The 21,476-nt window shown below is 42.0% G+C and overlaps 1 protein-coding gene across 1 annotated transcript in view; it reads left to right on the forward strand.

Moving 5' to 3' along the window:
• The window catches only part of LOC128935769 (sodium channel protein type 5 subunit alpha-like), a 218,077-nt gene that overhangs the window by 72,047 nt on the left and 124,554 nt on the right, over nt 1–21,476 (forward strand). The window contains exons 8-9 of the mRNA XM_054274301.1: nt 7,994–8,057; nt 21,185–21,326. Coding sequence (XP_054130276.1) covers nt 7,994–8,057; nt 21,185–21,326 — 206 coding nt within the window. The remainder of the gene's footprint in view (nt 1–7,993; nt 8,058–21,184; nt 21,327–21,476) is intronic.

The raw sequence follows: 21,476 nt of genomic DNA on the forward strand, positions 1-21,476 counted from the left end.
AGCTTCATCAATGCTCAAAACTTAATGCTCTGGTGTGTCATTAACATGGTTATTGTACCTGTGCACTTTGATTTTTTTAGCTAAATAGAAAAAGAAACCCCCAACAGAAGTGCAAGGATCAGAAAAAAGTAGGAACTGATAATGCTGAATCCAATACAGTCTTTCCCTGACCATCCAGGAAGGTTTTTTTCAGCCTTGTGGTAAAAGATGATGTTCTTATATTGTAAATATTGGAAATATTTTGTGAAACAGGAGCATTTCTACCTCAGTTATACCTTTTGTTCTCATCACTGCTAATAGAGAGATCTACTTGAGTTAAGATCTGCCATGGAAAATTCAGACTAAACATTTTCAGTTTTCCTGCACCTTCAAATTGTTCATAAACTATGGAATTAAAGCACCACCTGGCTTGAACAGTGATGTCCATTTAAAAGGACTTCCTGTGTGCCCATTAAGGTCTGTCCATGCTCCAGGTTCAGCGATAAAGTGCATTGTAAAGGCAAGAGCATCTTCTGCTTTTACACTGAGCACACAGCCCAGGTGCACCCTGAGCACAGAATAACTTGCATTGCTGCTTGCTCTTATTGCACTGGTTTTAAGGAATAGGTAAAGATATATTTTCTCCTGATAATTTCCATCAGTGTTGAACACCCCCAAGCGTGGTAGAGATAAAATATGGGAATTCCCAGGCTCAACCTGGCCTTGGCATACCTAGAGCAGCATCTCTCAGTGCCACTGAACAGTCCCATTTGTTCCAGCAAATGATTAGTAGAGCTCAAAGTATAGATATTTTTCTCATTTTCTGTTAACAATAACTGTTGTAACTCAGGATATCCTTATCTACACAGGCAACAAATCTTGCTTTGAATGTTTTGTCCACAGGGGCAGCCTGCAGCAGCAACTTCTGCAGTTCAAATGGGAAATAGAGTGAAAAAATATTTCCTTTATCTTTAGTTTTGAAAATTCTTCTTTTCTTTTCCCCCTTCCATTTTCTTCGGGCAAAAAACATTGTTATCATGTTCTTGTCACTGGGAGCACACAAAGCTCCCTGTTCTCTTTTTCCAGAATACATGCTATTTTTTTTACTGTGATAGTCACCTTTTTTGCTAGGATAAAAGATGCCCATTTTTTCAATTGCTGCTCTTCCTAAATTTCCCCAGTCATCCTCATTACTTCTCAATAATTTCCAGTCTGGCAGGTACCCTATTGAAAGCATCGAAAGTGGTATTTCTTAAGATCATCAAGACCAACCATTCTTCCATCACTGCCAAGGTCACCAATAAACCCTGTCCCCAAGTGTCACATCCACACATCTTTTAAACACCTGCAGGGGTGGTGGCTCCACCACCTCCCTGGCATGATAACCTTTCCCATGAGGAAATATTTCATAATATCCAATCCAAACCTCCTCATGTGCAACCTGAGGAGGTTTGGATTGGATATTATGAAATATTTCTCGTTTCTCCCAATCCTGAGGTCATTTCTCCCAGTCCTCCTCCTCATCACTGCTTCCCTGGGAGAAGACCAAGCCTGACCTGGCTGCACCCTCCTGTCAGGGAGCTGTAGAGAGTGAGAAACCTTTCCTGTTTTCCAGATCAACATTCCCACCCAGCTTGGTGTCATCTGCAAATTGCCTGAGGCTGCATTCGATCCCCTTGTCCATATTGCTCCATCCTCGCCCTCCTGTGTATCAATATTACACTTTCCTCTGATCGCAGCTTTGCATTACATAAAAGTGTTGACTAAGAAACCCTACCAAAAAAAGAATCCATCTCTCTTATCTGAACTTTTACAGGAAATTTAAGGGCTGACAAGGTTATGAATAGGTGAGATTTTCTCCTTCTCTGCTTTAGTTCGCTTTCTGACAGCTTAATTTTCCATTTTGCATTTCTCTGCTGATTTGTTGTTTGTTTTTTTTTTTTTTTGTGGAGTAGGCGTCTATAGTGCTCCTTATTCAGTCCATGCCTCAGACTTTATTTACCTGGAAAATACTGTGTATAGGAGATGTTGTTACCTCTCTGCTCACCTTCTCTTTCCCTTGTTCTTGTAAATGTAACAAAGAAGTGCAGGTGCAGCCCTCTGCTAGCCCACAGAGCTCCTGCACACTGACTTTTCATCTTAACCCATGTTTTCTGTCTCCCAGCCATTTTTTGATCCAATTTATTTGTTTTCTTTATCACAGTAAGTGCAGAAGTTGGTGGTTTTTTTCTATTTTTCCATCATCTGCCTGTAATCACAAATGCATTTGACCTTTGTAGCAGCTTTTGATTTTAATTCTTTTGTGTGAAACATATGAAAAAAAATTCCACAAAACACAAAAACCTCTACAAAACTTCCAGAGAGCACACTTCAGCACTTTGCTGCCTATTCATGTGGAGCCTATGTCTAAACAAGTGGTACTAAATGTGCTTTTAGTTACTATGCACCCTACAGCCCTAAGAGTGGGGGTCTGAGTGACTGGTGAGGCACAGAGGCATAGAAGGAGATTATCTGAAGATGTTTAAAAGCCAGCATGTGCATTTATTGCTAGTCATTGTCTCCTGCCTTGTCTTCCTGGGGATGCTCCTGGGCTTGGCAAGCTCCCCAAGCCAATTTGAGAGCATCTGAATTCTCTGCTCTCCTCTAGTGCACACCTCCAAAAGCTCCTGATGTGCTTTTCCTCCCTTCCTGATGTGCTTTTTGTTCCCTCAGGCCATGTGAGCAGCACAAACCAGGTTCTGTGGATCTCTGAGGCTTTCAGAGCCTCTTCCCAGTGCACGGGAGCCATCTAGCTCAAGAGGGCTTGATTGATATTTTTAGTGGCTTTTCAACAAAAGGGGGAAAATCTGTGCTGTCAAAATTGGAGACATTTTCTGTGCTGTGGTGACTGCAGAGCCTGGCGGGGAAATTGTTTCTCTGACTTGTCTGGAGAGTGGAGAGAAGCACTAACAGAGAGACTCAAACTGAAGGAGACCACTTTCCTCTCACCACTTGGTTGTATGGGATTTTCTACAACCTCCTCCCAGCCCCTCCATATCTCCTGCAGGACAACTCATGCCCAAAATTCCAGGCTGTGTTTACCACAAAGTCATGCAGTTGCCAGTGCTGTACATAAAATTGTCCCCTTCATCTCTTCTCCTTCCACCCACCCAACCATCTTGGTTGTAACTCCTCCTATTCCTTTTTGAACTGAAGTTTCAAAAAGGAAACTCCCTTCAAAAAGGAGATGTCCTTTCATGTGGTTACAGGGTATGGAGGCATCAGAGAGATGGGCTAGAAGAGATTTCCCAGGGAAAGAGGGAGGATGGGAAGCAAGGAGAGGAGAGCACCCAAGAGCCTCTGAAACTCAGCAGAAGGGTCAGCAGCAGCAAATACCAGCAAAGAACACCCAGATCTCCTGTCAGGGGCTGAGCAACAGGAGAGCAACTGATTATTATAATTATTTACAACCCCTTTTAGCTGGGAAGACCTAACCAGCGGTTCCATTTTTCCCCGAGCATTCTCCCCTTAATAATACCCTTAATACAGCCTGTTCCATGGCTTTTGTGAGGCATGTTTTTCATCTTCAAACTCAATTTCATTTATTAGAGGCTTCTCCGTGTGCGACACAGTGTGCACACAGCAAGTGCAGCAAGGATTCGTTTTAATTACCGCGAATTACCGGGAGGCAGAGCACGTTTGCACCGGTGGGCGAAAGGGCAACGAGGGGCTGTTGTCTATTTCCTCTCCGTGCCACATATCACAGCTGTAAGGAGATGGAGCTTTTCTGAGCTGCATTTTAAATTTGGAATGGGCACGTTGGGTGGCTGGCAGTGCTCTGTGCCAGCCCCAGCGCTGGGGGAAAGTCTCCAACCAGCGAGTGCCCGTGTGGCTGCAATAAATAGTCTGAGATAACAAACACCTCTCTGAAGTTTTTGTTAGAAAGTCAGCCAGAGGACTCTTCTCTGGGCAGTGACTAATGATATTTGAATGTTGCTCTTTATGCAAGTGCGATAATATATAGGGTTGTTGTGGTGGTTTTATTTTTAATTGGAATTAATTTGTTGTAAGATGAGTCAAAATAACATTTCAGGAGGGCCTTCAAAGGAGGAGAAGAAACTAGAGGCAGAACATATATTTTCTAAGCTGACTCCAAACCTTTCTCAGTTTTCTGAATGAGAAGAATTTCCTTTCCTTCACACATTAATGAGGAAGATTTCTACCCTATATTCTATCCTGCAGTCTATGTACCCTACTGGCTTTCTTCTCAGTTGTGTGATAAAGGTGTGGAAAGCACAAGCTGGAGTATATTTTTAATTGGATTTTTTTTTTAAGGAAGTTTACTTTTTTATTTTTCTTTTTTTCCCCTGTTAATTTGACAAGTGGAGACACTGTGAATGTTTACTCTGTTAGAATCACCTAGTGTAGGAGGGAGCAATGCAGAAATCTGGAAGATATTGAGAAATCAGAAAAAGTGTTGAGAGAAACAGACAAAATTATGAGGAACTGACTTTGGAAGGAAGATAGACATGGAAAATTTGTGGTTTTACCCACTTGCATATAGTGACTTTAAAATTATGGCCATTGTTATTTGCTTTGAGAAGTGTAGGAGGCAGAACAAGGACTTGAAAGAGACCTTGTTATTCAAACCATTTTTACTTCTTTTAATGTGACCAGGTAGTTACCTTACTCTGGAAATTCCTGTAGAAAAATTCCTAAAAAGCAACATGTACCCTATGACTGTGCCACCAACGTTTTAGTAAAGCTGGTAAAAAAAAGAAATTAGCATTACTTTTGAAAAGAATGGCATGTTGCAGAAAGTTTATGTACACACACAGAGGTGCTACAAATATATATGGTTTTGGCTTAATTTCACTTCAAAAATTAAGAAAAAACCCATAAGGAAGCACCTAAAATAGAGGTTTTCAGTTTTATTTTCCGTACTTGTTTTCCTATTTTTCCCCCACTCACAAGCTGATATTTTTCAGTGAAAAACAAACCAAAAATTAATTGCAATCTTCCAAGGCAGTGGAAAGTCATTGTGTTTTCATGTGGCGTTGCTCAGTTTGAGCAGTTTTCAGAGAGAAAATCCTGCTCTGCATGAAAAAGGAGTTCCTAGTTCTCTGCCCAGGTTAGATGGGAAGCTGAGGCCATGGGTTAATGTGGTACCAAGGGTGTTCATTCTTTAAAGCAAGAGTGATGCCTGTTTGCCTCTTGCAGCTCTCTGATTGCCCAGCAGGCTTGATTGAAACCCAAACCAACGGGCTTTGAAGCAAAGATTGATTGTTGTGCACATTTTTGATAATACAGCAATTTGTCTCCTTGGGTGTAGAGCTCTAATCCCCCTTTCATTTATCAGTGGGGGATCAGGAGCTCGCCTCTTCCTCAGCCCCAGGTTTGTCACCGTGGCTGTGGCACTCCCTGCACAGACCCCATGGTGATGATGTGCCCTCTCAGCAGCACCTACTCACCAGTTCCTCAGCCTGCATCCCGTGGGGCTCTTTGGCACCTGCCTTGCTGCTTGGTTTAGAAATGTAAATGCTTAAGTCAAGAGCAGACAACAGAATTTTGCGTTTTTGAGATTTCAGATTTCTTGTTTGCACACAGAGAATTCTTGTCCTCCCTAATTCTGTGCCCACATTCTTTTCTTATCTTCTGATTTGGCTGACCAGGAGGTGTTGTTTTGGTTTTCAACCAACGCTGTGCTCCAGGATTTCAATCAAACCTGGAATCATAGAATGGTTTGTGTTGGATAGGACCTTAAAGACTCTTGGGTTGCTGTTGATAATTGCAGTCCCGAGATGTGCAGGGTGTCTCTGCTTCAGCCCATGCAGCTGAAGAACGAGTCTGGACTCTTCACTTTTCGGTCTTGAGGTTGTTTATTAATTCTTATCTATAAAATTTTCTTTCTGCCCAGCAGAGGTCTGCTCAGCAGGGCAGCCACAGGCACTCTGACCGCCCCCGGGACGGTGCTGTCCTTTTGTACTACAAACTACATATAACATATTTATACTTAATTCCCAATACCCATCACCTATGTTAGACAGTGCACTTCTACTCTAAACCAATCCCAAAGTGCCAGCATCACTGCAGAAAATGGAGAACAAGAAGAAGAAAGAAGAAGGACTAGACACGCCCTGATTCTTCCATCTTTTCCCTATAACCCCCATAACAAAAACCTTAAAATCTACATTTTCACCCTGTGAATGTTTTTATTATTACACTATTCAAACCTGTGTGACTTTCATGTCCTCACACAAAGCTGGTGACTTGCTCCAAGGGTCATAATCAAATCCCCAGGTGTTTGGGCAGCATGCCAGGGTCTCTGAGCCCTCCAGTGGGGTCCTGGCAACTCTGGACACCCGGAGGGATGTGCTGAGTTCCGACAAAAGACCATCTAGCTCAGAGAGAAAGTGGTCTGGTGTGTTTGTGTCACTGACTCTGTGCATCCCAAATAAGATGCCACCTGTCCTGAAAAAAGCACAAGTCCTTGCCCAGCAGAGCTGGAGGGTGAAAGGTGATGCAGATGTGGCATCTTTCCCTGTTTAGTGGTGATTGATCACCCATCCTCAACCATACCCAGTCCCACGTGCTGCTGTCACACCAGGTGTTTCTGTAGAAATCCCGTGTGACCAAAGTGGAAAAGCACCCAGTGTGAGCAGGATGTGTGCTCTGATAACTTGTGAACACCATCACGTGCCCCTGTAACCACAAGCTCCTGGGCAGTAATTCCCTCTTGGCATGCAGCAGAGCAGGGCTTTTCCACTGCTCGCAGCTTACTGAGAAAGCCACAGCACATCTGTTCAGTGCTTGAGCCACTGAGCATTCCCGGCATAGCCCGCCTGGATAAGCTGTCACTCTTGATTTTTAAAACAATTCACAGCAGAGGGTTGGCCTGGAATGGGGAAACTCTTGTGAGCAGCATCTGCAGAGGCCCCTCTGCTCACAGAGCCTCACCAGGCAAGGCTGCCACCATCATCCCTTGGCCAAGAGGGATCACGTCCTCTCTGCTGCAGCAAAGCACACCAGATTAGTTACCCCTCCTCAGTGAGCTGCACACCTCTGTTTTGCATTTCTTATGTTTCTAGAGCAATGCTTCTATCTGTTCTTCCCTGCCACCAGCCAGGTTTTAGAAATGCTCCTTATAACATCTTTTCTTCATGTTTCCTCCGGAACACTGACTTTGCTTATCCTTCTGAGAAGAAATTGGCCTCCTGTTCTCTTACTCTGCATGTTAGACTAGGTTGGCTGGGGAGAGAAGAAGAAGTGTGTATGCAAAGTCTCTCATTAGCCTGGAGATGCTAATTTCCTTACGCCTTATTGAGAGTCAACCTGGGAATGATGCACAGCGCTTAAATTTAGCTTGCTCTTCTGAGGCTGCCTTGAGAAGTTTCTGTCTCTCTCCATTGCCATGACAGATGACTACAGTGATAAATATCTGTCTTTGTAAATACTTCCTTGTTTGTTTGGTCTTTAACAGAGTGTATTTTTGTTTCTTTTGCTTTATACTGTGCATTTCCTATGCTGAGCAGAATCCACCAGGCTAAGGGAGTGGGCTGCTTTGTTAATATTGTTACATTCTGAGTTATAGCTGGTTACGTTTTTAACCTATGAGTCAGTAATTTCTGCCACAAACTTCAATTAACACGTGTCTCATCAGTGTAGAGACTAAAAGTTACAGGCTAGCATATGGTTTGGTTTCATTACATTTGCAGAATTTTGTAACAATGTTCTTGGTTTGAAGAGAGAGGCATGGCTGAATAGAATTTCCTAAAAACATTGCCCACAGCCCGTCATCATCTTATTCAACAGGTCTGATTTGGAACACAAACAGCAAATGCTTGCAGAGATTTGAAAACATATATTTATTTTTTCAATTCATAGAAGTTTTAAAGTAGCAAAACAAAGCAAAAGCATGCCATTCATCTCTCAGTTGCTGTCCCAATTGAATACGCTGGTTGGTGGATGATATTTTTGAATGTTATCATTCCCAGAATGTGTTTATTAAAAAGCCATTTCTCTATTTCTGTTGCAGTGAACTATTTCATAAAAAATGGTACAGAAGATGTGTTACTGTGTGGCAACAGCTCTGATGCTGGGTAAGTACTTAAAAAATATCTTCAATTCTGGTCTGGTTTTGTTGCCTTCATTATTATTATTATTATTATTACTACATTTTCCTCTAGTTCTGTCCACTTTTCACCAGCATGAAGTAGCTCTTTCAACTTCCTTAGGTCTAGGCATAATAGTAGAGAGTATAATGACAATATTGTGCATAGTAATACAATTTTCTCAACTGCAGGGAGGAGAAGTTTCTATGTGTCACTTACTCAGGTTTAAAATCTTTAGGGGCCTTATTACAGTTCTTTTTCAATACATTTGAATTTCTCAGTAAAAAATTGTGAAAACTAAGTAAAATTTTGGCTGAGTGGAGAGTATTTTAATGGAACTGAAACAGGACACCTGGAGGGATTGAAACTGATGATGAATTCCTGGCTTTTGGCAAAGCAAGATAAACAAATCAACAAATGCCCCAAAAATAGCCTGTTTTGGAAGTGGAAAGGTACTCAGGGTTGAATTGTGATCTATATTTGCACTTGATTTGATTATGGACTACATGTATTTTATTCTCGTTGTATAGACAGTGAAAAGATTCAGGGGTATACTAACATCCTCTGCATAAAGGACTTTATTCATATCCCTGCCATCTGTAGATGCCCTTGGTTCCTCCTGCATCCCATCCCCAGGGTCCAAGTGCACTGTCAGAGCTCGTGATTTTATCTGACAGCTTCTCATGATCTTGATGGAAGTGGAAGAGTTCAGACAGGATGGAAGGAGATGGGATCTTCTGTGGTCAGAGGAAATTATGAGCCATGCAAAGATTGCAGGCTGTTGGGAGTTGTATAAAGAGGAGGAAAATACCTTGGAGTAGTGGGACAGAGGAGCTTTTGAGCCAAATATGTGAGAGCATTTGAACCAGGGAGGTGGGTGTCTTAGGCCAAGGAAGGGGAGGAGGTGAGATGATCTGCTTCTGGAGGAAGATGTTCTGAGCTGGTAGAACCAAATGTGGAAGAATGCAAAAAAAAAATGAAAGGTTTCATTTAGGAGCAATTTAATGAGGAAAAAAAAAAAAGGCATGTGTGTGCAGGGAGATGAAGGGAAGATGAAATCTGAACTTGCTTGTGGACAAAAAGGCAAGAAAAGCCCTCAGGTGCTGGGGAGAGATGTTTTGCTTTCTGCTGCCACTGCCTGTATCTGTATTGACATGAGACAAAGGGAAAGCTCAAAGCTCAGTGTCAGCCTTCCCTCTGCAGGCCTGGTGTGTCTGATGTGTATTGCCAGCCTGAGTTGGACTCCAAGATGCTTGGGCAGAGCGCCATGCTTTCCCCTTTGTTTGTTCCTCGGGAGGTACAATGTCAGCATCCATTAATTAGGGCCTTTGTTGATTGTAATACATTGTGTTTATCCAGGCTCAGGCAGAACTCCAAGGCTATTGGGATGTTTCCCGGGAATCCCAGGATCTGGCAACCTCCATTGTGCTGGTGAACCTCAGCCTTTGCAAACCAATATTGGGAAACAACAAGTGCTCTGCACAGCAACAATATTTTGTGTGTGATGGAATAGTCATTGTTCTCACTGGTGACCTGAGCTGTGGTGGTGGGAAGCTGCTGCTCCTGGGCAGTGCTGAAAGGGTTGATTGCTACTGCTTTGGAATTGTTCAACTGGTGGGAAGTTAAATACCAATCCAATATCCATGGAGTATTTATATATTGGCAGCCTGTGTGGATTTAAGGGTTAGTTTGTAGCAAGGCAAATGAGCAAACCCACCCTCTTTCCTTCCTGTTAAAGTTAATAAATTTGGGTGTCAGCAAAATCCATGGTTGGAGAAAACCTCTGGTGGAGGCACTGTGCCCTCAAGAGAATTACAGCCTGAAACAGCCAGGGGAGAACTTGCAGTTCTTGGATATAAGAGAACAAAAATGACACCTTTAAACTGAGTGTTCTTGTACTTGTTTTGATAAATACATCAAAACTGTCAATGTTTGTGACATCAAGGGAAACCAACTCTCCCTTTACGCCTCATTTCTTTCTTCTTCAGCCTTTTGCTGTTTTAGTTAAGTATTTAATACCACTGGAAAAGGTTTAAATGCCTAAAAATGGGTAATAAATATTCCTACTTACACTGGGTTTTTTTAGCTCAGAATTACCAAGTGTTGTCTCATCTGCTACACATTGCACAGAGTTGCTGCCGGTCATCAGTGCTGTTGTTTAAAGGCAGGAAGATAATTAGAAAGATGATCCTCAGGCCCCAGGGGATGTGCAAAGTCATGTATTCCCACCTGTTGGGACAGGCAGAGCATCATTTACAGGCTGACGTACCTCAGGGGATTTGTTTTCTCTCACCCTTCAATGATTGAAGCCAAGAGCAAGAGTGGTCAACAGTAAACCAAAATCTGCATGCTTGGGACCTTCTGCACCACAGGAGCAAGGGAGGGGACTTCAGAGGAAGTTAGATGCATGAGGTTGTGGTTCCCTCATTTATTAGTAATGAAATTCATGACTCTTGGATTGGGAACCCACCAGGGCATCAGGAAGGTGTGGTAAGGAGAGAGAGCTGGCAATGCCATGTCCGAGTGTTCTCAGCATTTGTGGAGTGTGCTTTTGCTCACAGTTTGAATTCATCAGCCTCTGGGACACACTGAGGACCCAAAGGAAGTTCAGGGAAGGATTGTGTCATGTGTTCTCTCCTGGAAAGGTTTGTTGTTGGAGTGAGGGATATCTGTGTTGTGGCCAGGATATTAAATCTTGAGGTAATTGAAGAAGCCATTTCAGTGCATTTTTAAAAGCATGTTAATGACACTCTGAGGTTTGTCTGATTGCTGTTATTATGGAAGAGTTAAAAAAAAAATCCAAATAAATCTGCTCTGGCAATTGTTAGGTGATGAGGCTCAAGTGGTCTAATGTAGGAGTGTGTAGTGATGGAGACTGCAACCTGAGCTGGAGTAGCAAGCCAAAATCAGCAGGGAAATGATCATCAGTGGATTCTATATCACAGGCAATCTAATTATCTCCAAGGTGGGGGCTTTATTACATTACTGGGAGGGACTGTTTTCTGAACAAGCACCCAAGCTGCCAATAAAGCAGGAGGTAATGGATCTAGGTAATATTGATTCCAGTTCAGAAGGGATTTGAATAGATGTATGTCACTCAGCTGCAGCAAACATGTCTCTAGTACCTGACCTGGCAGAGAGGCAGGAAAAAAACCCCATTTATTTGCATTTCTAGATATGCTGAAGCAACCTCAAGAATCTACTTTAGAAACCATGCTGCAGAGACATGGTAGGAATGTCAGGGAGATAGCAAATTTCTTAGGTGCACGAGGGCTAGTCTGTCCGTGGGTTTTTTTCCCATGTGATGGCTCAGAAACCTTCTTGAAAACCGAAATCTGACTTTTCTTCCTTTAATCAAACAGAACTTTTTTGCTGCTTTTCATTTTGTTTATCCAACAGCTTTTCCCCCATTGATGTATTGCAAGAATTTGTTTTGTGCTTGCAAGGAACCAAGTACAATAGAAACAAGAAGTAACTTTTGGAGAAGAGAGAAAATCAAATGATTGTGATCAAAGATATTCTCTGGCTCAAAATGACACCTGCTTGGTGTTTCACAACAAGCACATTCAGAAAACTACACTGATAGAAAAATTATTTGCTCTGTGTGACAGATTGGTCAGACTGGGAGCAGCGCTAACAGTAAGGCTCTCTTAAAAAAACAAAACAAAACAAAAAAAAAAAAAAGTGGTCCATTTGCAGTTGTTGATGTTTTTAGGTGTGTTTGGAGGCTAAAATTGGTAGTTCATTTGGATGTTGCTGCACTGGGATATACACAAATTGTTTCTCTTTGCAATTTCAGCAACTTCTATTTTATTTGTTTAAAATAAATGCAGAAAGCTCAGATAGTCTGATTTTTAAAAAGGATTACAAATTCTATAAATTTGCTTTTCAATTTAATACCCAGTACATATCTTATCCAAGTTGAGCACCTTGTTTCAGCCTCAAGGAAGGTGCATTAAAGATCCGGTGCAATGGTCAAATAACTGGGAGATCTTAAGTGGGAGCAGAAGGTGAAAAATCCTGCTTTCCTTAGTGAAATCAAGTCCTGGCATCAAGTGGAGCATAACTTTTGAGGGCTGCAGAGCAGCAGGTAACAGTAGGTACCCCCACATGCTTCCTATTAAAAAAAAAAAAAAAAAAAAAAAAAAAATATATATATATATATATATATATATATATACACATCCTATATGTCTGCCCTCCTGGTCCCACCTCCAGATCCCAGGATGCATCCTGCTGGAGCACACCACCACCAGAGCAGGTTCTCAGTGTGGAGCACATCCCTGTCAGGCCACACCAACCCTCCCATGCAATTCCAGCTTTTATGGGAGCTGCAGCAGTGCAGAATTATCTGTCTGTGAGAAAGGAAGATGCATTTCAGCTCTAAAGCATTTTTTCACTTTCATCCTGCTGGAGTTTCACAGGGATGTTTGTCTGCTGTGCTTTGGCTGCTGTTTTTATTTCCCCTCCTGCCTGAAGGTTTGGTTGAGCAATAGAAGCAGCAAGGAAATTTGTCCATTAGGAGAGAGAAACAAGATGTTGTCAATGTACAAAGTAAACAAACAGACACAAAAGAGAAACTTAAATTCTTTCTTTTCACTTTTTCATTTGCAATTACAACAAGGAGCTAGTTTTACAAAAAAATGTGCATGTTTTAAGTCAGTTGTACCCTCTTTGGATCAGGCTGCTTAATTTTTTTCCCTTACACATGATATGTCCTGTGTATTCAGCTTATGGGCAGGAATAGTCTACAAAATCATCCTGACAATGAAAGCACATTTGCATCATGTCTGTACTGATATTACCAAAAAAACTAGTGAACAGGAAGGAAAAAGCAGCCAGTAAATCTACTTCAGGAACAACAAGAAAGCACCTTTGGCAACTGCATCCTAGTAATTGTTGCTATAGAAACTTTAGCTACCTTTATTCTTGTTATGACCTTGATTTTTCTTAACAGGATACATTAAAATAGTGTACACTGTGGGGCAAGATTCTCTGTGGTTTGGTGAATTCTGTCACTGAGCTCATTGCATATCAGGGATGAAGGAATGACCACGTGTTGTAGTGCTCCTGAAAGTGTTTGTGTCAGTCCTGACCCTTTCTAAGGCATTATCAGAAAAAAAAAATAACAACAAAACAAACATTTGTTTTCTACTGTGTTGTGGCATTTTACTAATGTAATTAATACCCCCATGTAAAATTGCAGCAGATGCCTGTTTTCATGGTCTCCATGAGCACAAAAAGCAGAGTTTTTGTGGCAGTTTCTCCCCATCACCCTCCTGTCAGCGTGCTCACTACACGTACAGTGATGCAGCACTTTGATCTCTCTGAGCTGTAGTAACATTCCTTTGCCTTTATGCATCCTCCAGGCAGTGATTTAAAGCCCCTTGTAAAGGCTTATCACACCCCTGAAGGGTAGAGAAGAAACATGCTCCGTGCTTGTTTCTTCTGCTATCGGCTGCTTCCACCAGTTCTGCTGCAGCTCTCACCCAGAACTTGGCAGGGGAGAGCCTGGAAAAATGTCAAAGAGCCAGAACATGTCAAACAGCATCCAGCAACACAGCCCCAGCTGCACCAGAAACTGGGGAGCTGCACCAGGGCAAGGTGCACACAGCTGCCTCTGTTATTCTGCTGCTGGCAATTGGGACCATTGCAGCTCTAAGATGACTTAACTCATATCTGTGTTGTTGTTATTATTATTATTGCTGTTGTTGTTATTATTTTCTACAAGAAAGTCCTAGATTCAGGCCACTTTGTGCTGGATTCTGGAAATATAGGGTGAGAAGAGCTCTCTTGGCTTGGAGGTTTGGCATTTCAGAGGTGCAGTCCATGGATGAGTGGGGCAGAGATGTTGCACATAGACACTCCTGGGGAGCAACAGCAATATCTGAAATTTGAATTTTCTTCATTTAATCAGACTGAATTTTTTTGTTGCTTTTCATTTTGTTTATTTGACTGCATTTTCCCCCTTGATATATGGCAAGAATTTGTTTTGTGCTTACAAGGAACAGAGTACAAAAGAAACAAGAAGCAACTTTTGGGGACGAGAGAAAATCTTCAGTCCAGGAGAAAGTCCTGTCTGGAAGTTATGTAGGACTACCCAACTTTGTCAGGCAGGTCATGGTCTCTCAGTGTTTTACTTGCTGCAGAATGGGTCCATTCTAGGAAATGGGATAGTGGGAGTTTTAGCGTGTGCCTGATGGGATTGGTGTGTGCATTACCCTCACCAAATGCAGCCTGATGTGGTACAGCTGGACTCACAGGTGGGAAAGGCTGTAAAGGCTGCTTGAGTGAACAAGGGAACACAATTTCCAAATATGTCCTCTTCCAAATGTCACCAAAGCAAGGGTATTTTGGCAATAACTGTGTTGCTTAAACTACTGGAGCTAGAAAGGTAATTACATCCCAGATTATCAAGCAATACTAGTGAATCTGTTTCAAACCTTGAGGCTATGCAGCACGCCTTAAATGTATTTACCTAGATCCTGATGTAAATCACATAAGCTTTTCCATTTACTCTGAGCTGGTTACAGTGACAGGAGAGTGAGGATGGTCTGCTCATGGTGAGAAAACCTCAACAAACAAAAAGCAAGTGTGACACCTCAAAAGTGCTACCATGGGCATGACTTGAGGAGAAATACAGGTTCAGGAACAATAACAACAGTCCCCATTCCTAGGGATCAGTGGTGTGTTTGGAAGATCATGTCTCTGGTCAAACAGCAGCAGTAGGGATTAAATCCAAATCCACTCAATTCTTAAGGAGGGGTAATATTACCTCTTAGTCAAAGCTGTAATAAGCTCATCAGCCACATGAGAGGAGCAGACTTACTAGAGGCTACAGCCTTCATTAGGCACTAATCCACTATTATGTTTATGATCATAAATTATTGCCCTACATTTTGTTTGGAGGGTTAGACAGAAGCTCCGCTGTCTGGCCACTGGATTGAGTCAGAAGAAATAGGATCTTGCTTGCCTGGCAGCAGTGTGGAGCCTGAGGAAGGCAGGAAGGCAGGAGAGAGAGTCGTGCCCCTCTGTGCTCGTGTGTCATGGGCTGAACCCAGGGCTTCTCCACCTGCCTGAGCCAGCAGCCAGTGGGACAGGCTGAAACTTTCCCTGGATTCCAGCCAGCAGCATGCGCAAGTCAGCTCTGAGCCAGTGAGCAAGCCTGATCATGGACACCTCCTTCTCTTTTCTGCTCCAGTTCCAACTCTTGGTTGATGTCGATCCTTACTCTGAGCATTTCTCTTCTTTGTCATCATCGCTTTTTTTCCTTTTTCTCTGCAGCATATAGTTCAATTTGCTTGCACTTCCATAATTTCAGACAGTTGGCACCCCTTCCCTTGCTTTTAAAAATGTCATTCAAATTCTCCCTGTCCATTTGGATGCTTGGAGTGAGGGCTGCTGAGAGCTCCTGGTTGGACCTATCCAAGACAAAGCATGGCACTTCAAGTCAGATTTTGGCTTTTAGATGGTAATTAGTGGGGAATTGTTAGTCAGACACTCTAATCATGATTTGTCTTTAATATTACAAAATAAGAAAGAGCAGGGGAAGGAGAAAAAACTGTGACTTTCAAGCACATCAAGCACCCACTGACATCAATGGCTTTGGCTGAAGTGCTGCTGGCTTTTGGCCCCTTTCTCCTACATGCCCAGTTACCCTTACAACATTCATTTTTTTTTAATATTTTCCTATTTTAGAATGGGTAGTTTCATTTTTTAGGGTAAGAGCAAATGTTATTTTAAAGATCTCTAATGATCTCTAAGCCACAGTATGATCTTCTATTTTGACTGCTGTCTCCTCCCTCAGGAAAAGGAGAAAATATGGAAAGTGCAGGGAAAAATACTCAGGTGTGTGGTCCAAAGGAAATCTAAGCCTCTCTTTTGTGATCTGTGGACTTTAGCAGGATGAGGCAGGTTGAGGAAGACTCTGCTGTGCACATCAACCAGCCATGGAGGCCATGGGCACTCTCTGTCCTTTAAAGGCTTTCAAACCCCACCTTGGGGTTTCCATTTTCAACCACCAGGGTGATTCCCATTCCCCAGGAATTATCTACATATGAAAGACATCAGCTGTAAACTTTTCAGCTTGATTTCTACATTCTTAGGCTTAAGGTATGACCTAAGAAGGGACACTAGAGGACTCTTATCAAAATAGGGGTTTGGTTTTTTAATTTTTGCTGTGTCTGTGGTATGTGCTTCACTGTTTCTGCAGTGAGCAAGCCAGAGTGTCCCTTTGCAACCTGAACCCAAGGAAAGTGCAGCCCCCACCTCAAAGATGTCACTGGTGCTGCCTCCTGGTAGCACATGGAAAACCCTCCCTGTATTTTCAGGCTCTGGATGTTACGATCCAGCGCACGGATGTTTTACAAATCTTCCTTTATTGCCCAGCCCTATTGGCCACTGTAGCCTGGATCAGCAGGTTGCTTGGCTTGCCTAGATTAAACTCTTGAGACAGAGCATTTTGTAATTATGCCCCTCAGCTACAGCTCTCTGGCATTCCCAGCCTGTGTTATTTAAACCAAAGCTGTTTCTTATGTCCTTTAATTTCCTGTACCAATGCCAGCTTGCAGTGGTGATTACAGCCTGATGGATAGGTAGGTAGGCTGCTGCTTTTAACTTTTCTGAATCAATGACACTAATTTTATTGTGATCAATTGAACAGCATCCTGTGACACTCCTGTGGAGGATGGTATATTTATGTATCTTGTTTTTGTTGCCCATCAGAGGAGAGTACAAACCTCTCAAATGCTTCCCTGAGGTAAAAGAAGCGGAAGAGTTTGCTAAAAAATTCAGAGGGGGTAAGCTTAATGTCATACATGGAGGAAGGTTCAGTAAAATCTTGAGGCTCCTTAAAAAAATCCTCAGAGGAAATGGTGTCAGTTGCAGAATAATATTCTCATGAGAGAGCCTTACACCTAAATTTCTGCAGTGTTTTTCTGGGAAGCAGCATTTTTTTTTCCTCTCAGTGTTTTTAACACGTTCCCATACCCTGTGGGTTATCTCTCTGTTGGCCACGAAAGAGGGTGAGGAGGAATAAGGAGTTGACAAGTAGGAAATTCTGTCTCAAGGGTCTGGTTGCCATAATAAGGGTGCAACCTAACATTAACAGCATTTTTGGGCTGGGGTTCATGCTTTTCATGCTGCTGTGCCTCATTTGAATGCTCTTAAAGCTGAAAAAAAATATTAGAGAAGTGTGTTTTCTAGGTTTCAGCTGGGATGGAGTTAATTTTCTTCCTCATGGCTGCTACAGCGCTGTGTTTTGGGTTTAGGATCAGAATGATGTTGGTAACGCGCTGGTGTTTTCAGTAGTTGCTAAGAAGTGCTTCTGCTAAGTGAAAGCCTTCTCAGCTCCTCATGCTCTGCCAGTGGGGAGGCTGGGGGGGCACAAGGAGCTGGGGGGGACACAGCCAGGACAGCAGAACCCAGCTGGGCAGAGGGACGTTCCAGACCCTACACTCAGTGTATAAACAGTGGGGGAAACCTGGCTGGGGGACACTGCTTGGGAACTGACAAGGGGTGAGCAGTTGCACTGAGCATCGCTTGTGTAGTTCAATGCTTTTATTATTGTAATTATTCATATTGCTGTTATTTTCTTCCTTTTCTGTTCTATTAAGCTGTCTTTATCTCAGCACATGAGATTTCTCACTGTTACTCATCCAATTTTGTCCCCCTTCCCAGTGGGGCTGGGGTGAGTGAGCAGCTCTGTGGGGTTTGGCTGCCAGCTGGGATTAAACCATTCACTATGGGGTCAGACAGTAGAAAATGACCCATAACGACAGAATAAAAAATGAAAAAATTGTATTATATGTGTGTGACCATGGTCACAGGTGTTTTCAGGATGAGAGAGACGAAAATGCTGACTCCATGATCAGAAGGCTTGATTTATTATTTTATTATATATATATTACATTATAACTATATTAAAAAGAATAGAAAGAAATGTTCTCATAAGGCTAGCTAAACTAAAAGTAGAATGAAAGAATAATAAAAAAGATCTGTGTCTTGGCAGAGAGCGAGAGCAGCCCTGCTGTGAGTGGTCAGTAAATCTAAACATCTACAAGAGACCAATCACAGATCCACCTGTTGCATTCCACAGCAGCAGATAACCATTGTTTACACTTTGTTGCTGAAACTTCTCAGCTTCAGCAGGAAAAATCCTAAGAAAGGATTTTAATGAAAAGATGATTGCGACATATGTGCATAATACTAATTGTATTATAAACATAAAATATTCCTCTGAGGTACCACTGCTCACTTTCACAGTCAGAGGTGTTACATCTCCATGTCCTACAGATTCCAAGGCAAAATGCTTTGAGAACTTGCTTGAAAGTTCTTCCTCAACAAAAGTTTCCCTAGAAAGCAGCATTGGCAGTGAACCTGAGTGACTTTTTATCCTCTAACACGTGCTCAGAAATTCCTATGAAAATTCATCCCAAGGTTCCTAATGTCCCCTTTCTCCCAGGCTCTTGTTCTAAAAGGTGAAGAGATTAAGAGGAAATTCTCCCTACTAATTGAGATTCAGAGGAAAATCTCACCCGTCTCAATAATTTATATTAATGGCAAAATTTCCATTTTGCCCAAGATTTTAGGCAACTTATTCTAGAAGAAGCCTGATTTCCTAATGACTGCCCTGCCTAGGCTAAACTCCACCTTTAAAGTAACCACCAGCAAAGTTTCTCTCAGCTGCATTGGGTTGTTTTGGCCATTAGTAATAATGTTAAAATAAGAACAATGAGACCAGATCAATGGAGCCACTCAGGATTTCTCTTTAGGGAGAAATTAAGGAAAGGATTCTGCACCTCTGGACATGATCCCAAAGTTTCCAACCACACCCAGTGTGTGAGAGAAGTCATTTTCCCATGGCAGAAATAATCAGCCTTACAGAAATGTTCATGTCTTGTGTAGACAGGATGTCTTGGAGCCAGCAAAGGGAATTTCCTCCTCAGGAGCCTGGAGAATCCATTTCTCAGAGCTCCTGAGCAGCTGAGTGGCACATCACGGGCAGCAAAGGCTCTTTGCTGCAGCAGATCAGAGGGAGAAATCTCACATCTCTGCAGCAGAGTGACAGCATAGGCTGCCTTTGGGAGAGAGGAGATTTAGTGAAAATTCTGCCTCAAAAAAGGACATGGGTATACAAGAGACATTCATTGTGCATCTGCATATTTTAGGGGGAAAAATACAAGATTTCTACATTTTATTATCTTCTAACTCAGTGATGTTACTGTATTTTTTATTGAAATGTGGCTCTTATTAGAAAAAAAATAGCTAGTTAAAGTAGGAAAGATCTAGAAGGAGGCATTTCTAGACTGGCAGGGAAAAAACTAGGAGTGACTATTTTTCTTTCTTTGTGAGATATAATTGTTATTATCTGAATTCTCAACTGGTATAAGCTAATTTGGCTCTACCCAAGGTGACAGAATCACTTATTATACCCCCACTTGTGTGTAACATTTAATTCACTAAACATCAGCTGTTCATTTTTTATTGCTTTTTCTGAAAACTACTGTAAACAAGGATCTGCACACATTTTGCAATGCTTCAGCACTCCTTTTATCAGTGTTCAAAGCAGACTTACTTTAAAATTTGTGATTCACTACTGATATTAAATTAAGATTCTCAAAGCGCTGTTGAATGCCTAATGGTGGTGGCAGACAACATAGATTTGTATTAAAACATATTCTCATTTTGACATGCAATAGAGGTTGTAATCCTGTGCTGTAAAATTTATTTTATATCTGTATAAAAATTGTAGTTTTTAAAGGAAAAGAAAACTGCTTTTCACACTGACACACACTCTGCTTTCTCAGATGTCAATTTTTTTCCTGGAATCCAAAAATTAGTTTGCTTTATTTGTGTTTCTGCTTTGCATTTCAATTTCTGTCAATATTCTGCTTTGGTTGAAAAGTAGCAGTGATTGAGCAACTCTAAGATATTTTTCTGGGAGAAAATGAAGCTTAAAGCTACACAATCTGCATGACTGGTGACATGTCCAAAATCTCTCATGTTCCAACCATCCCTAGCTGTGGCAGCTAGAATTTGCAGGGAATTGTACCAGGTTCATCTCTATCTGAAGTATTAGGAGAACAGGGAGAGCTGGTGTAACTGCACATTCTGCTGAGATCTCCTTTTCCAAATATTAGATGGTTCTCACCTAAAAATTCCCAAATGCCATAAGACTCCAGGGCACTTGATCTCATATTCTCTTCCTAGGATACATGCAGGAGAAAGCCTTTGCATATTTCTATGTCTTCAGTTTCTAATGGGTTATCCCTTATTTTTTGGAGAGTGGCTTCTGATGTGCAAGAGTTTTGGAGGTTTTTGATTAATGTCTTCTGAGAGAGAGGCTGGAACAACCCAGGATCTCTTCCACCTTGTGTTTCACTTGATGATGCAGTTCAGTGCTTACACGGTACCACTGAGAGCACTTTTTATCTCTTCTGGCATATGGGGCTAGAAAATTGCTTGTAAGGAGCCTCAAAGGTTAATGAGAGCCAGAGAAATTCATGCTATCTGCATGCCATTTAATACAGTAATCCGCAAGACACACAAGGAAAGCAGTTCCTGGCAGAAATAGAAAAGATGTCATGACCCCGGACTGTGGCGGTGAGTGGAACAAAGGGCTGGGTTTCTTAGATTAAACATTTAATCCTTTTGGGGTGACTGAGGTCAGGCAGAGGAAGCAATCAGGAAGGTGCTCTCATAGCACAGCCAGTGTCAGACTGTGTTACCAAAAGAGCAGGTTCACCATCACAGTGTTACCTGCTGCTGTAACAGGAGGCACCAGGCTTTTGATTCTTAATTAGGAATAAGTGCCAGGAGAAATCATATCTGAGCACCTAATTCCAGTGTATTCGAAATTTTTGAAATGCTAGGTGATTATTTGCCATTGCAGCTTGTGCTGTGGTTTTTATTTTGCTGTTTATCCTTTCGAAGAAAAAATAAAGTTGCCGAGACCTCGGATATTGTGAAGTAGCATCACCTGTTTAGTGAAAGAGTTTACCATGGATGACCTGTGCTCTTAACCAAGGGCACTGGATGTGTTTCCCTGGAAATCAGTTTCTCCATGTTAGAGCCATCTAAGATGCATCTCACAGATTCTATTTGATGTTTTGCAGCACGTGCCCTGAGGGATATATATGTCTGAAGGCTGGGGAAAATCCTGACCATGGTTACACAAGCTTTGATACTTTTGGCTGGGCCTTTCTCTCCTTGTTCCGTCTTATGACTCAAGATTACTGGGAACGTCTTTACCAACAGGTATGAGGTATTTTATTACTGTTAAAAATAAAAATAAAGACATCATCTTGTTACAGTGGCATATACAGCAGTTAAAGACAAGAAAGAATTGCTGGTTATTAGGTAAACTGTGCTTTGTGTATGTTCTAGAGAAGGATTATCAGATATTCT

The sequence above is a fragment of the Melozone crissalis genome, unplaced genomic scaffold (genome assembly GCF_028551555.1).
Source record: "Melozone crissalis strain CALT ecotype California unplaced genomic scaffold, PUWL_Pcris_2 ptg000016l_1, whole genome shotgun sequence".
Taxonomy (NCBI): Eukaryota; Metazoa; Chordata; class Aves; order Passeriformes; family Passerellidae; genus Melozone; species Melozone crissalis.